The following is a 16,490-nucleotide window of genomic DNA, read 5'->3' as shown; positions in this document are numbered from 1 at the left end:
TTCAGAAGTAGACCTCCAGGCCTTTATCTGCATCACCTCTGGGCGGACTCAAACATCTAACCTATTAACTAGCATTTGCACCACATACGGACTCCCAAATACTGTGAACCCCTGGAAGCTGACACAGGGCCTGGCTCCCGCCCTTGTTCCCTCGACTATCCTCTCCGCAGCAGCCAGAGGGCGCCTGTGCACACCTGAGCCAGGCCCCATCCTTCCTCTGTCACAGCCTTCCAGGGTAAAAACCAGTCCCCCCCTCTTCACACAAGGCCCTGTATGATCTACTCCTGTCCCTTCCCGCCCTCACCTCCTTCTGCTCCCCCCTTGCTCACTCCCTCTAGGCACACTGGCCTCCTTGCTGTGCCGCCAACACTCCAGGTGCCGTCTGGGCTCAGGCCTCTTCCCTCTGACTGCAAGGTCCCTTCCTTACCTCCTTCAGGTCTTTGCCTGGCTCTCTCTTCTTCTCAGTGAGGCCCTCCCTGACCACTGTGTAAGAGTACACACCTGCCCACCCTGGCATTCTCTAGCCCCTTCCCCACATTACTACTTCACCAGTTAACACATGATAAACTTTGCTGTTTACTTATTTTCTATCCCGATCTCCAAGCTGAGGCACCACCGAAAGGGATGGGTGTCTGCCTCACCCACTGCTGTGCCTCTAGCGTTGAATGAAGGGCCTGGCACACATGTGGGGCTCGATAAATGTTTGTTGAATGAACAAGTGAAACGAATGAAGACTGGTGCCCTCTGGCTGGGTGTATACCAGTAGGCAACCAATAGAAGGCCTGGCAAGCCAGGCTGGGGTGGTGGGCACGTACTGCAGAAGGGCTTTGGTTTTGCGCGTGGGGTCGTCGGGCCGGAAATTCTTGTACTCCTCCACCTCCTTTTCCAGTGACAACAGCTGGCTCTGCAGCTTGCTGCGCAGGGCCGGCAGCGATTCCCGAATGTGGTTGGTTAGTTGCTGTGGGAGAGAGGCCAGAGATCAGAGATCAGTGGGAGCAGAATGCTTGGAAGGTGCAGGCCCGCCTGGAGGTGCACACCATACCCCACGGCCTTGAGAGAACACACCAGAAACATCCAGCCACAGAAAAGGTCAAACATGGGGAAAGGACAGGGGCTCAGCACTGTCCATGGAGCAAGATGCTGCACCAACCACGGATCTTTCTTAGGAAGCTGAGTTTGCATAAACAAAGAGGAGTAGCAAAAAACAAATGTGGAAGAAAAGGGGAGAATGAAGTGGATGGGCAGGATGAGACTTCATGAACCCCTTTTCTCTGTGTTGTTCTGCTTTTGAACCATTTGGATTCATTATTCACACATTTTAAAAGGAGGTTGTTGTTAGCTGCCACTCGGCCAGTCCCCAATTCATGGCGACTCTATGCAAAAGAGCACGAAACAGTGTCCAGTCCTGCTCCATCCCCATGGCCTGTTGCAGATCAGACAGCTGTGATCCATGGCATTTTCATTAGCTGAATTTCAGAAGTGGACCGCCAGGCCTTTCTTCCTAGTCTATCTGAAGTCTGGAAGCTCCACTGAAATCTGTTAAGTATCACAGCAATATGCAAACTTGCACTAATAAATAGACGGGTGGTGGCTGCGTATGAGGTGTGTTAGCTGTGAATCCCACCCAGGTCTCCCGCATGGAAAGCAAGAATTCTACCATTGAACCACAAGTGCCACTGCTGCATATAAGAATATGGAATAATCCCCAAGATGTGCTATCAGAGAAAAACTAGGTACAGAACAGTGAGCAGGATATATTACTGTTCAGGTTGGAAAAAGGAGGAAAGGGAAAGGAAGGAAAGAAGGGAGGGAGGGAGGAAGGAAGGAAAGAAGAGGAACAGAGGGCTGGCTATACAGGTAGTCCCCGACTTACAACAGGGTTCCATCCTGACAACTCCATCATAAGTCGGTTCTGGCATGAGTTGAATACTTCGTTTTTTTTAGTTTTCATTATCATTGCCTTTTATTATCAGTATCTTTATAAATCCATCTTTGTCTTTGGGGGTTCGTGTGAGAATGATAACATCAGCAAATTACATGCTGCAACACTGTATATATAGCACATGTTATTAATGAAAAGCTATGCCAAGAAAAAAACTGGTGGCGTAAGTGTAGTTCGTCGTAATTCGAGTAAGCCATAAACCTGGGACTACCTGTATATACATCTATGCCTTCCCAGGCCCCAGGTGTCCCTTGAAGGGGTCTCAGGAAAGCAGTGACACTGGCTGCCGCTGGGGAAAGGAACTGGCTACCATGGCACAGGAGGAACTTGGCATTCACTAATATTTGGGCTGTATGATTTTTTTTTTTTTTTACTGTTATAAAAGAGAGAAAGGAACAAACCAAAGAACAAAAAGCCGTGAAACCAACTAATACACAAGAAAGACAAACCAGCGACTCACTGCCATCTGTTTCACATAGTGAAGTACCAGTGAAGCCTTCATGAAGCTAGAAAACAGACATCAACACACCCAAGCACTGGAATGGATCCAGTGGAGGCCACCCCAAAGCTCCCTCCCTGACCAGAGGTCCTGCCCCTCCGGTGGGAACTGCCTGGGTCTATGCAGCGTGCCCTGGTCTCCAGCCATGTCCCAGAACAGTATCATCAGCCCCATTTAAATTGAGGGGAAATGGAGAGGTGGGGACCAGTGTTCCTGAAGGCAGCAGGGTTTGAACCCAGCTCTAGCTGAATGAGTTGAGCCGTGACCTCAGGCTCTCTAGAAGGAGGCCCCCAAGCCACTTGCACGGAGTTTCACTTCCCTCCTCTGGCTCCTCCCCCAGCCCAGGCAGACCCTGGCCAACTCAAGAGGTGCTGACTCCCCGCTTTGCCCTCCCGGCTGCTTCCCCCGAGCCCTGCGCTAGCTCTCTCCCCAGCCCTGTATCGTGCATTTAGCTGGTGGCTGTTAGAAACATACTTCCCAGAGGGCAGGGCCCGCTCTCGTTGCCCGCTGTGTCCCCAGTGCACACATGAACGCATAATTTCCTGACTGCCACCTGGGGTCCTGCCACCTTCCCGGACACAGTGAGGGGCACCCAGACCTTGCCCCACTCCTGCTGGGAGGGAGTCCTGGCACGGGTGACAGGATGACTCCTGTGGAGGGCGATAGCAGCAACCTGTTCTGGATTCACAGCATAATCCCATATCGGGGATCCAACTGTGCAGAGCAAGCTGCACCTAAGCAGAATGACGTTACTAATTCCAGCCTTTTCCTGAACAGAAACCAGCCTGGGGCCCTCAAAAAGGAGACTGGGTAAGAATTAGGGCCCGTCTGCTCAGGGGGGATTACACAGCTACACACGGAGCAGGAAGCGCTCTTCATGGCAGGGCCAGTGCTCCAGGAGGGAAAAAAGCAAGTGCCACCACTTACAGTATGAAAGGGAGAAACAAGACTCTCTGAAGTGCGTCCTGTTTTTTTTTTTTCTTTTATCACAGTTTCTTTCTTCGATTTTATTTATTTTTTTGTTGTTGAGAACATGCACGAGAAAATACGCACTAATTCAACTGTTTCTACACATACGATTCTGCGGCCCTGATCACATCCTTCAAGCTGTGCAACCATTCTCACCCTCCTTTTCTGCGCTGTGCCTCCCCCATTAACACAAACTAACCGCCACCAAAGGTTCCTATCTAATCTTTCGAGTTGCTGTTGTCAATTTGATCCTATATGGATAGTTCTTAAAAGAGCATAATGCTCAAGGCGGAGCTTTTTTACTAGTTAAAGCTGAACTACTGTTTGGTTTTAAGATGACTTCGGGGATATTTTTGGTTTAAGGTTTAAAGATTATCCCATAGCAATAGTTTCGGGGGCTCCTCTAGCCTCCGTGGTTCTAGAAAGACTCCTTCCTGCTTTTATTTACAGAAACCAAGGATAGTGTTTCCCTGTGGGTGCAAGGTCGGGGCAGACAGGGAAATTTCACTGTTCACCTTTGAATACAGTCTATATTTACGAACCCTATGACTATATTACCTATAAGAAAGAACATAGAAAATACAAACTGCTGGTGTTTGATACTTGCTGCGTTTCACGAAGTAGATGAGCTGAGCTTTAACTTAACAGACGCATTCTCCCTGATTCCCAACACCAGCCCAAGAGGGCAGGGATGCTTTGAATGGATGGGCCCCTGGCCCAGAGCCACTGCTCAGAGCTGGGCTTTGGTGAAGGCCAGCCTCTGGAGTACCCCCACTTAGCTACATTCTGGTGCTGCCGGCTGCTCTGACTTGGTTTGGGCCAGATGTTCTTAAGTCAGGTCGCCAACCCCAGGAACTAAATGCAACCTCCTGGGTGTGACTATATAATTCCAATGGCAGTCAGAGCAATAGTCCTAACAACAGTGATGGTGGTAACAGTAGCGGCGACCACTGAGATCCACTCTTTACCAGGCCCTGAATCAAATGCATTTATGATGTGAGTAATAAATGGGGACTGAATCCATTCTGTTAAAATGAGTGCAGCTCTGGACTAAGGCACTAAGGCCTGCCTGCCTCTGCCAAGCTGCCCAGTGCCACTGTGATCAGAGCTGTTGGCAAGGGGTAACCCGTACTGCTGCACGTGGTGCCCTGCTCCCCTGCCATACCTGGTTCAGGGTCTTCTGCAGGTGCGGGGTGCCCATGCGGTCTGCTATGTGCCGGTAGGCCGGGTGGGAAAGGAAGAACTTCCTCTCGGCTCCCAGGGCTGCACGGATATCCTTCTTGCCCTCGATGTCCTTTTGGCTGCGGTTCACCACGCCGATGTAGCCTGTGGGGAAAGAGGGTTAGGTGGAAGCAATGCCAGGCAAGCCAATGTGCTTGGGCACCCACTGTGGACCAGGCCTGGGGCTACGTAAGGTTCAGGGCAGAAGTGGGTCTTGCCATTCCCAGACTGGGCTACCAGCAGTACTATGTTCCTCAGAGACAACAAAACCAAAAAACCAAACCTACTGCCATCAAGTCAATTCCGACTCAGAGCAACCCTATAGGACAGAGCAGAACCGCCCCACAGGGTTTCCAAGGAGCACTTGGTAGATTTGACCTACCAACCTTTTGGTTGGCAGCCAAGCTCTTAACCACTATACCACCAGGGCTCCAGTGACAACAGAGGAGGATGCAAAAACAGTGTGCAACAGAAGGCAGGCCCTGAAATGCAATGCGAGGGTTTGGAGGGAGGAGAATTACATTCTGCCTGGCATGAGGGGAGACAGAGAAAAACTTTGGGGAAAATAAAGTCCACAAACTAAGCTTTAAAGACAGCTAAGAAAAAAAAATCTCAACAAAAGGGCAATGCATGCCCAGCTCATCTCACCAGATATTAAAACATATTACAAAGCTATCGTTTTTAAAACGGCTGGGTATATGAGGGCATGTATGCCCAGAGAGATGAAAAGAACAGAACAGAAACTCCAAAATCACACCCAGAAGCAGGTGGGCACTGAAGGTTAACACATGAAAATCTGTAGGAGGAAAACTGGATTAGACAATGGATGCTGTTAGCAAAGACACAAAGTTGGATGCCCACCAAAATTAATCCTTGAGGGATCACAGATTTACACGAAAGACGTGAAACTAGAGAAATACTTGAAGAAAACATTTTTTCAACGATTGCATTTGCATTAAAGTCTTCTGGGATGAAACATGAGCACCAGTTAATGGTGAGCATGTGAGAAATGGGACTTGTCGTGGGGTTGCTTGGGAGACAACCGCCTTGATTTATCAGCCTTCACTACAGTTCTGGAAAATTTTTAAACATGAAAACCTACTGTTATAATAAACATGCTAGTTGGAAAAAAATATTTGCAGTATTTGGACATAACTCGGGAGAGAAGGGTAGGGGCATTCGAAAAAAAACAGAACAGCCAGGAGCCCCAGGGCACAGATGTGAGGCCCTAAGAGTCCATACTGCAAGGTGTGTACAAATGGGTGTCATGGAAAACAAAGGACTTAGCCTAGTGGCTGACACATGATAAAAAAAATAAAACCAAACCCAGTGCCGTCGGGGATTCCAACACATAGCAGCACATGGTAGGTGGTCAATAAACAGAAGTGGTTATTGTTATTAATATAATTAAGGTGGGAAAGGTGGATTGGAGATAGGTGGCAAAACACCTTAAGCGGTGCAGTTAAACACTTGGCTACTAACCAGAAGGGCGGTGGTTTGAACTCACCCAGAGGTGCCTCGGAAGAAAGGCCCGGTGATCTGCTTCTGAAAGGTCACAGCCATGAAAACCCTACAGGGCACAGTTCTATTTTGAAACACATGGGGTTGCCATGAGTTGGAAGCAACTTGAGGGCAACTGAAAAGTCTTAGCAGTGGGGAGGAGGGGAGTGAGCCTGACGTCTACCCTGCTGGGCCATGTGCAGACATGACTGCATCTCTTCCTCTCCACAGCTACTGTTAAGTTCCTTTTACGGATGAGGGAACCAGTGCCACAGGGAGGTCACTTGAGAGATCTGAACACAGACTTGTATGAAGCCCAAATACTCTCGTTTGTCTAAGAGCATGCGGAAGGAAACAGCAGCGGGAGAGAAAGGCTATGGTTGCTTTTCGGTTTTTTTACAGGTACAGGAGCCCTGAGCCTGCTGTAGGCAAAGACAAAGGGTCCAGTTAGAGGGATTCAGAAGACCTGTGAGGAGGAGAAAACAGGGAGAAAGGGCCTGAGGTCACGGACGAAAGCAAGTGCACAAGTGAGAGGAGAGAGGAAAAAGACAGGCAGGCAAAGGAGGGGGCGTGGACAGCAGTGAGTTGGTGAGGAAGGAAGCTGAAGACTTCTACATTGTCTGCCACTCTGTTGGCAAAGCTGGGAAGCTGAGCCTGACCCAAGTCCCTAGAACTGTGAGATGGAGACCTAGGCAGGGGAAGATTGGGGTTGGGCTGGATGGAGGGTGCTGGCACAGCGGGCCTGACTAGGTGTTCTCTCTTCAGCATTGACATTCCCTCCTAAACTGCTGCCAGCCACAGGTTTGCTTCTCAGCCCCTGATCCTTGTAGCCAAATGGGTTTTTGATTTTGGCTCTGGCCATGCTCCTTCCCCCCACTCAATGTCTCAGCTGTGCTGGGGGAAGGCAGCAACCCAGGTTGGAATGTTTCTCCATGTCTATCCCAGACGTGCAGGATGGAACCCCTGGGAGCAAAATCAAAGACACAAAAGGTGCCCACAGCTGACAGCACATCAGAGAGGGAAGACATGGCCTTAAAAAAAGAAAAAAAAAAACAAGCAAACCCAGATGGCTATGCAACACTGCAGCACAGTGAAAAACAGGAAATAACCTGAGTGTCCAACAAACAAGGCTGGGACAATGGCCTGCACGCCCCATAAGGAATACCATGGACTCTTTTGAAGTCTTCTTAAAGGATATTTATTTACCTGTCAGGGGGAAACGTTCTGCCATTCTGTTAAAGGAAGCAGAAAAGCAGGTCACAAAGCTGCCTGGAGCGTGATTAAAGCCAGCTCTGCCACTTCCTGGCTTTGTGAGCTGGAGCAAGGGGTTTAGCTTCTTGTGCCTCAGTTTCTTCATCCATAAAATAGGGATGAGAATAGAGCAACCTCATTGGTGGCTACCAACTGACTGGAAGAGATCCGCATTTGTGCCCATTCCAAAGAAACGTGATCTTACAGAATGCGGAAATCATCGAATAATATCATTAATATCACACACAAAATTTTGAAGACCATTCAAAAGTGGTTGCAGCAGAGTATCAACAGGGAACTGCCAGAAATTCAAGCAGGATTTACAAGAGGACATGGAATGAGGGATATAATAGTTGATGTCAGATGGACCCTAGCTGAAAGCAGAGAATACCAGCAAGATGTTTACCTGTGTTTTATTGACTATGCAAAGGCATTCAACTGTGTGCATCATAACAAATTGTGGATAACACTGTAAAGAACGGGAATTTAAGAATACTTAGTTATGCTCACGCAGAACCCGTACATAGACTAAGAAGCAGCTATTCGAACACAACCAAGGGAAGCTGCATGGTTTAAAATCAGGAAAGGTGTGCGTCAGAGTTGTGTCTTTACACCATACTTATTCAATCTGTATGCTGAGCAAATAATCCAAGAAGCTGGACTATATGAAGAAGAATGCAGCATCAGGACTGAAAGAAGACTCATTAGCAACCTGCGTTATGCAGATGATACAACTTTGCTTGCTTTACGTGAAGAAGACTTGAAACATTTACTGATGAAGATCAAAGACAACAGCCTTCACTACAGATTTACACCTCAACGTAAAGAAAACAAAAATCATCACAATTGGACCAATAAGCAACATCATGATAAACAAGAAAGGATTGAAGTCGTCAAGGATTTCCTTTCACTTGGATCCACAATCAATGCCCAAGAAATCAAATGATGCAGTGCGTTGGGCAAATCTGCTGCAAAGGACCTCTTTAAAGTGCTAAAAAGCAAAGATGTCACTTTAAGGACTAAGGTGTGCCTGATGGAAGCTATGTTGTTTTCAATTGCCTCACATACAGGCGAAAGCTAGACAATGAATAAAGAAGACCGAAAAAGAATTGATGTCTTTGAATTACGGTATTGGTGAATAATGTTGAATATACCAGGGACTGCCAGAAGAACGAACAGATCCGACTTAGATCCAACAGCCAGGAGGCTCCCTAGAAGAAAGGATGGCAAGACTTTGTCTCACATACTTTGGACATGTTATCAGGAGGGACCAATCCCTGGAGAAGGACATTATGCTTGGTAAAGTACAGGGTCGGCAAAAAAGGGGATGACACTCAACAAGATAGACTGACACAGTGGCTCCAAAAACAGGCTCAAACACGGCAACAACTGTGAGGATGGCGCTGGACTGGGCAATGTTTCATTTTGTTGTACACAGGGTCGCCACAAATTAGAACTGACTCAAGGGCACCTAACAACAACTGTGACATTGGACTGTTGTCAGGATTAAATGAGTCCCTGGTACAGAGCAGACACTCAATAACTGTTTGCTATTCTCATTGTTGTAAATAAAAATACTTAGGCAATTCCCGTCAGAAGACCTGAACCTAACCAAGCCTCCTGTTTAGACCTGTTTTTTTTTTTTTTTTACCAGTTTACAGAGAATGACAATTGGCCAAATCCCAAAGGTGGACATTACATGGAACATATGATCTGGTTTCTTCCATAGATAAACGGTATTGGAAAAACAAAGGGTACTGGCAGGGGAGCTGTTAGAAAAGCTTAGGTACTGGTGTGTAAAATGGTAGGATCTGTGTTAAAATCCCTCAGGAAGAAAATCACAACAGTAGGAGAAGCCAGGCTAGGGGTTCAAGATTGGCTGGGTGCTAAAGTTGGGTAGTGGGTCCCTCGGGGTTCATCCAGCTCTTCTCCTGACTTTTGAGAATGTTTGAGAATTTTCATAATAGAAAGTAAGTACAAAAATCAATACAAGTTCAGAATCCTGGTAAAAGCTGTTTGGAAGTAGATCCACAAAGCCCTAACCTGGGGCTCTCTTGGAAAAGTTAAGATGATAGGTGGTTTTAATTTTTTCTTTCTGTGCACTTGTTTTTACTGTTCCACAAATGAGCAGGTGTTAACCATGTAACTGAAGACAGATGTATACAAATCAGCAGAAAGTAATGCATGGTCATAAGACAAAAATATTAGAAGGATTTACAACACAATGTAAAAGCAGTAAGCTCTGGGCAGCCAGAAACGGGTGCGTCTGTGTGTGCATCCTGACATCTGCCATGGTCTCAGTAAGGAGAACAATAAAAACAAAGGAAGTTTTTCAAAAGTGGCGGGCTTCCTGAAGCCCAGCCCGCCCTCCCTGTCCCCCGCCCTGTGGCCCCAGCCCCACCCAGCCTCACCTCTTCTCAAGGGGAGGAGCTTGTTCTCCAGGACATCTCTGGCATCAGTGCCTTCGTCCATCAGGTCGAGCTTGGTGATGACGCCGATGGTCCGCAGGCCTGAAAAAGCCGAGATGTCAGAGGGTGCTGGGAGGAAGGAGCATGGGCTGGTGGCCTCGGGTCACCTTCCTGTTCCCCAGTTTCCCATGGGTCAAATGAAGACAGAAACAGCCTCAGTCTCAAAGGGTCATCCACTAAGATAAGCCTGGCACATGGCAAAGGCTCAAAGTGGCCACTGTTGTTGGAGTCACCTCTCTTGGTGACGACGAAAAACCAGAGGCAACGCGTATGTCCAAGAACAAAGGAATGGAGAAATTGGCGCCGGGCAGCCCAGTGGATGACAACAGAAGACTGCCACTAAGCTATGAAACAGGAAAAATCCACATTACAGCAAAACAAGGGAAGGGTCACCCCCTTTTTAAAATGTGAGTTCACACATAAGGAAAAGCTCTGGAAGAGTATTTACGCAGCATGGCCAGTGTACCTCTGCCAGAGGAGGGGAACTGTCATTTTTTTAGGTTCTGTATTTGGTAACACTGATGTTTTTTGGTAACGATCACCAATACTTCTGAAGGCAGAAAACGATTTTTTCTTAAAGAAGGAACGCCAGCATCAAGTTCACAGATGGTGCCTAACTACATCAATTCCCACTGTTCCATCGCCTCATCAAGCCTCCACTGAGTCTCATCCCCATCGTGCTCCATTTCATGACATGACAGCAGAGAATATGGTTGTTGGGGCTGTGAACCCTGGGAGCAGTGGTTCTGGGAAAAGGACACCGGATGGCTCTGGGGACACAAGCTTGCATGGCCTTTTCACTGGTGGGATGAAGACACACAGCCCTGGACTGTAATGAGCTCACACCCAGTGGGGGAAAAGCCACCAGCTGTCGCCCTTCGCCCAACACCCGGTACCCTGACCCAGGGCTGCAAACTGGGAAGCCTGTGCCACAGAGCCTGCTTGGCCTCGACAACTTGCTCAGCCCTTCACTGGTCCCTGACTCCCTCCAAACCACTCCGGGGCCCCAGCAGCCAGAGGGCATTTTGCAAAATATATTTCAGTGTGTGTCACACTCAGCTTAAAATGCCCCAATACTCTGAGCATAAAATTCCAACCCCCTACCGCAGCTCACAGGGCCCTGCTTGACTGGCCCCCAGCCCTTCCCAGCTCTCAGCCCCCTACTCTCCCTTTGGCCTGCTCTGTTCCAGCCACATGGGCCTCCTTATGGTATCTTATACACCCCAGGCTTTTAGCACCTGCTGTTCATTTTCCCTGGGTGGATTCCCTGGGTGGTACAAATGGTTAATGTGCTTGACTGCTAACCAAAAAGTTGACAGTTTGAGTTCACCCAGAGGCGCCTCGGAAGAAAGACCTGGTGATCTACATGCAAAAAAAAATCAGCACTTAAAAACCCTATGGAGCACTGTTTTACTCTGACACACATAAGATCACCATGAGTTGGAATCAACTCAACAGCAACCAGTACTGGCATTGGCCCATTTTCCTAGCTTTTGCCGTTTTCATCATTCTGGTCTTGCCTAAAGCCTCATTTCTCCAGAAGCTCCACACCTCTCCCTCCCAACCACTCTCAGGCAGGTCTATTTTCTTCCCAGTGCCTACTACTACCTGAAATGATTTCACTTGCTTATTTCCTTGTTGTGTTGTTTCCTCTACTAGAATATCAGCTCCCCGGCAGCAGGAACACTGTTGATTTTGTCCCCTGCTGGGTCCCCAGGGCCAAAACAGAGCCTGGAACACAGCAGGGGCTTAAAGAGCATTTATCGAATAAATGGCCTTTTGAAAAGTTTGACCCCAAATGCCCTTAGCTGGGGAAGTCACAGTCTCCATTACTCCCAATGGCCCCCCACTTGCTTCACTAATCTGTCACTCTTGTACTTTATCTGCTGCTGAGGAAGTCTGAGTTTTCAACCCTGCCCTGAACAGTTTATGGAGAGTATCTTTTTTTTTTTTTTTTATCTGTATTCCTCACAACACCCCCACAGGCTAGCACTGCTGTTCCCGTTCTGACAGAGTGGGCAGAGCCTTGGGGAGGGTACGTAACTTCTGTAGGCAGGATCTGGACTCACATCTGTGAGCTGTGATACCTGGGCTCTTTCCATCCCCCTAGACTAGCTTTCCGCACAGGCAAAGTGTGCACCATCATAACCAAGGAGGGATGTCCAAAGGCCCCACAGCCTCCAGGGGGCGTCCACCAGCACTACGGGTCCTCATGGGGGTGTCCCAGGAGGCCTTTTCCGAGAGGGGCCATGTGCCAAAGAGGACACCAAGGACTGGGGATCAAGGACTCTAGGTGAGTCCTAATGTACTCAGAGGTACCTGGAAGAGGGAGCCGGGACGCTGGGGCTCAGTGGTTACCTTGGGGGTCGACCTCCTTGGCCAGTTTGAGGGCATCTGAGTTGGCCAGGTCCATGTTGGCTGGGGTGACGGCGAGGATTAGGCTGCTCTCCCGGCTGATGAACTGCAGGATCATGTCCTTGATCTGGTACTCGATGTCTGGGGGCTGGTCCCCCACAGGCACCTTGGTGATGCCCGGAAGGTCGATGAGGGTGAGGTTAAGCACTGGGTGGGACAGCAGAGAGAAAGGCTGTCAGAGGCTGGGAGCGCTGCGGTCTACACAGCCTGCAGCGGCCTGGCCCATTTCCCCCAGACTGTGGGGGGCCAGGCCTCACGATTTCTCCTGACGTTCCAACCCAAGAGCTTCCCTCTAGGGACCCGGCTGACAGACAGCCCTACACTGGGCTTGCTCTATTCAAATGGTACTGAGTTTTAAAGTCAGGACATCTGTATTTGCAGAATGGAATCAATCTAAATGCTTAAATGAATTCCGGCCCATCCGTTCAGCCAATACCAAGGGAGCAAAAAGAGGATCGTCTTTACTTACTGATAAGAAACACCCTGAGATAAACTCAAGTATCTTTACGTTACACTACGATTTGAGTAAAAGGGGGATACACATATGCACACACAAAATGAATGCATATATATCAGTGATTACTTAGATATGCATAATACACCATTTGAAGAACACAAAATATATTCGTAATGTTGAGGGTAGAGTGTATACCCTTTTGTAATTTTTGAATGCCAGCCATGTGTAGATATTATCTATTCCAAATAAATAAATATAAAAATTCATCAAGGAAACCCATACAGAGGAGTTAAGATGTTGGAATATTCCCCATGAACTGGTGGAGTTAGCAATCCGTGCCTCTGCACCATGGCCGCAAGCTGTTCTATTTACGTCACATAGAGTGTTAAAATCAGGGTATTTTGCATAGAAGTCTGGCTTTCTGGTTCCTCTTGAGGCATCAGAAGACCTGGCTGCCTTGGGCCTCTATCACTATGTGGCCACCATTGCCTGGGAGCTGAGTATTAGCTGCCTCCTTTAAAAGAGCGCAATTTGCCCCAGTCCCCACCACTCCCAGAAGTCTTCCTGGACTGTTGATCTTTTTCTGAGAGCCGAGATCGAATTCTCTGTACCACGTGCCTATCTAAAGTGGGAAGACAGAGCTCAAGAGGGCTGGGTGAGTGCAAGGAAAACAGGAGGGAACACATTCTCTGTGAGAGTGGGGAACATCCTTCCCATGGCTAGTACAGGGTCAGCTTCCTCCCCCCACCCCTCTGCTCAGGTCCGAGCCCGCACCGCCTACCATGTGGTGAATAGACCCGCAGGTTGATGGGTACTGGGGAGATGCCTTTGTTGGTCCCCGTGACCCTGTCGGTCTCCGCTTCGATCTCCTGCCGGACTTCATCGAAGTCTGTAAACTTTTTGGACTTGCAGTGCAGAAACTCAGCATATTCTGAAAAGGGAAGAAAGATGCTCAAAATTAGAAAGACAAGCGTTCTCCATCGGTGGGGAGCAGATGCACTTCTGGGAGAAGAGCTTTGTCAAGCACAGACAGTGACAAATCAGTCACAGGCACTCTAGGAATCTGGGGGACAAAAGAGGCATTCACTCGACAAGTATCTGAGAGGCGCTCCTATACCCCGAGCACGTTTCACATTCCACAGGAACAAAACTGGCCAAGATTCAGTCCCCCAGGAAGTGACATTCTACTGCAGTATTCTGAAAACTACACATTAGGACATATACGAGTCCAAAAAAATCAGCTGGTAAGCTGTACCGTGTGTATTTATTAACAGAATAAACCCACTGGCATCGAGTCAATTCAGACTCACAGCGACCCCACAGGACAGAATAGAACTGCTCCACAGGGTTTCCAAGGCTATAATCTTTACAGAAGCAGGCTGCTACAGTCACCAACCTTTCAGTTAGCAGCCAAGCGCTCAACCACTGTGCCTCCAGGGCTCCCTTAGATGAACAGAAGAGGCAATAAGGGCATGTGTCACCCACAGCGAGGGCAAGGACATATGAGGAAGCTGCTGCTTTGGTGCTATCCATGAGACAGTCCTGGGTCCCAAAGCAAAACCTCCCTCACTGTGGCTCACAGTCAGAAGAGACGAAAGCCGCTGGCCTAGTGGAATCAGGAGCTGCTGGCAATGCACTCCAGCTCGAGGGGATCCCCACATGTGTGTCTGCAGGTCTCATTCATTCCTTACTCCCCACCACACCCACGCTGGTCCCGTCACCGAGCAACAGAAACCAAAACCCAAGCGCAGAGATGTGATCAAGTAAACGCAAGAAATGTTCACTGGAGGTGTAGCTGCAGTTTATCGTACAATTCCTCAGCTTTTCTGCATGTTTCCACTTTCATAGGAAAATGTTGGGGGAGTGGAAACCTTCCAGGCTGTGAGGTCACAGACCCTGGGTACTATGCTAAAATAGAAGAGGGGATGAAGTCCTGCTGGCAAGTAGGCCAAAGAGCTGGGGCACTGCGGATATGCACAGATGTGCACTGTCACATTGTTAATAAAAGGAAAAAAACTGGAAATTGCCTCAGTGTCCACCAGGAGGAGACCTGGCTACATAAATCACAACATAGGCATACACGGCTACTCAAAAGGATGGAGATGAACCCCTGCCAACACAAAAAGTCTGGAATGTCTAGGATCTCTACTCAGCGGTATAAGGAGGCAGAGAGAAACGAGTGCAAGGCCGTCTGCTGTCACTTCACTATAACCTAACCAACTACAGCCAACGTTCTGGCCTCGCTCACTGGCCAGGCCCTGCATGTGAGTCGATTTGCTCCTCATGGCCACCTCAACAAGTATATGCCTCCATGATCCCTATTTCACAAATGAGGAAATGGAGACCCAGACAGGCAAAATGACTTGGCCCAAGCTCAGGGGGTGACTCCGTGATGGGGCTGGGATTTGGAACTCAGATAATCTAGCTCCATGTAATGACTCTGAAGCTAGAAGGCAGACAGCATTATGAGGTCACCAAAAGGTTCTTCACCTCTCTGAACCTCCACTACAGGGATCAAGCAGAACGCAGAAGGCTGAGATCACTGCATCCAGCAGGGGCACAGACCATCCAGAAGTAGGGGCAATGAGGACGCCAGCTTGTCAGAACTCAAGAGGGCAGGATCCTACACCCCACCCCGCTGTCAGCTGACCTGGCTCCCAAAGGCAGTCATGCTCTGGCCCTCCAGAGGGACAAGAGGAAATACTCAGCCGCTCTTCCTGCAGCAGCCGCTAAAAATGGAACAGTTCCTCAACACCCCCCAACCCCACCGCAGCCAACCTCAGTTCTCTTTCTGCTCCAGGGCCCAGGCTCAGCACCAGCAACAGACCATCCCTCTTCAAGGAGTGGAAGAGGGACACGGGATGGAAAAGGGGCTGGGGGCGAGGACACAGGCCCTCTCCCCTGTGGGCCTCTGATTGTGTCCCCCTCCCCCGCCTCCAGGGCCTGTTTGACTGTCTCATCTTCCAGTGAGCCTTCCCTGACAGCACCCTTTCTGTATCCCATCCTGTATCTTGGGCCTCCTCCCATCAGAGCCAGGTCACCCTGGCTCATGTTTATGGGGCCAGGATCTGTCTGTCCACTGTGGCATTCAAGACCCTGACGTGAAGTGGCAGCATGCTGTGGGCACTATGTGCTCAGTCTCCACAGTCAGAATGTCCACCCAGATCTTAGTTTCCTGATCTATAAAACGGGGTCACAACAAGACCTATTTCTCAGGGCTACAGAGGATGGGCGGCAGCCAGCACTGCAACCCTCAGGGAGGGGCAGGCAGACGGGCAGAGAGCCACACCAGGGAGCAGACTAGGGGCAGAAAATTCGAGTCACTCCCACAAAATTGCACAGGGCAAGCCACTCTTGCAAGTTACGCAGAACGTCCCACTGTCCCCTTCCCTACAGCAATGCCCCAGCCTCGCCCCTGCTTCCTCTGCCTTCCTTTTCTCAGAAGTACTTATCACCATCTGACATATCATGATGCCTGTGTACACCACCCGCACCCTGAGTGCGTGAGCCACCAGGGCAGGGACACTGCCTTGATGATGGCTGTCTGCAGGACCCAGCACAGGGCCCAGCATACAGAAGGCACTCAATAATCATGTGCACGACTGAATGACTCCACCAGAAAAGTGATATGACCCCTACAACAGCTTCCATAAGGTAGCCCACTCCCCCAATGCCACCAAACTGGACATAAAGTAACCACCACACTACCCCCACCCCACCCCACCCACTCCTCCCTTCCTTCCCAAAGCACTTCCTGACCACAAGAGC

At 49.1% G+C, this 16,490-nt stretch overlaps 1 protein-coding gene across 7 annotated transcripts in view; it reads right to left on the bottom strand.

The window, feature by feature from the left end:
* The window catches only part of DNM2 (dynamin 2), a 94,750-nt gene that overhangs the window by 34,846 nt on the left and 43,414 nt on the right, over positions 1 to 16,490 (bottom strand). For all 7 annotated transcript variants that reach the window (XM_023552427.2, XM_064280660.1, XM_064280662.1 and 4 more), the window contains exons 3-7: positions 13,504 to 13,653; positions 12,209 to 12,412; positions 9,794 to 9,892; positions 4,576 to 4,736; positions 816 to 958 (exon numbers count right to left, since the gene is read on the bottom strand). In XM_023552427.2, coding sequence (XP_023408195.2) covers positions 816 to 958; positions 4,576 to 4,736; positions 9,794 to 9,892; positions 12,209 to 12,412; positions 13,504 to 13,653 — 757 coding nt within the window. The remainder of the gene's footprint in view (positions 1 to 815; positions 959 to 4,575; positions 4,737 to 9,793; positions 9,893 to 12,208; positions 12,413 to 13,503; positions 13,654 to 16,490) is intronic.

This window comes from Loxodonta africana, chromosome 3 (genome assembly GCF_030014295.1).
Source record: "Loxodonta africana isolate mLoxAfr1 chromosome 3, mLoxAfr1.hap2, whole genome shotgun sequence".
Lineage (NCBI taxonomy): Eukaryota > Metazoa > Chordata > Mammalia > Proboscidea > Elephantidae > Loxodonta > Loxodonta africana.
This window is presented reverse-complemented; position numbering and strand designations above follow the sequence as displayed.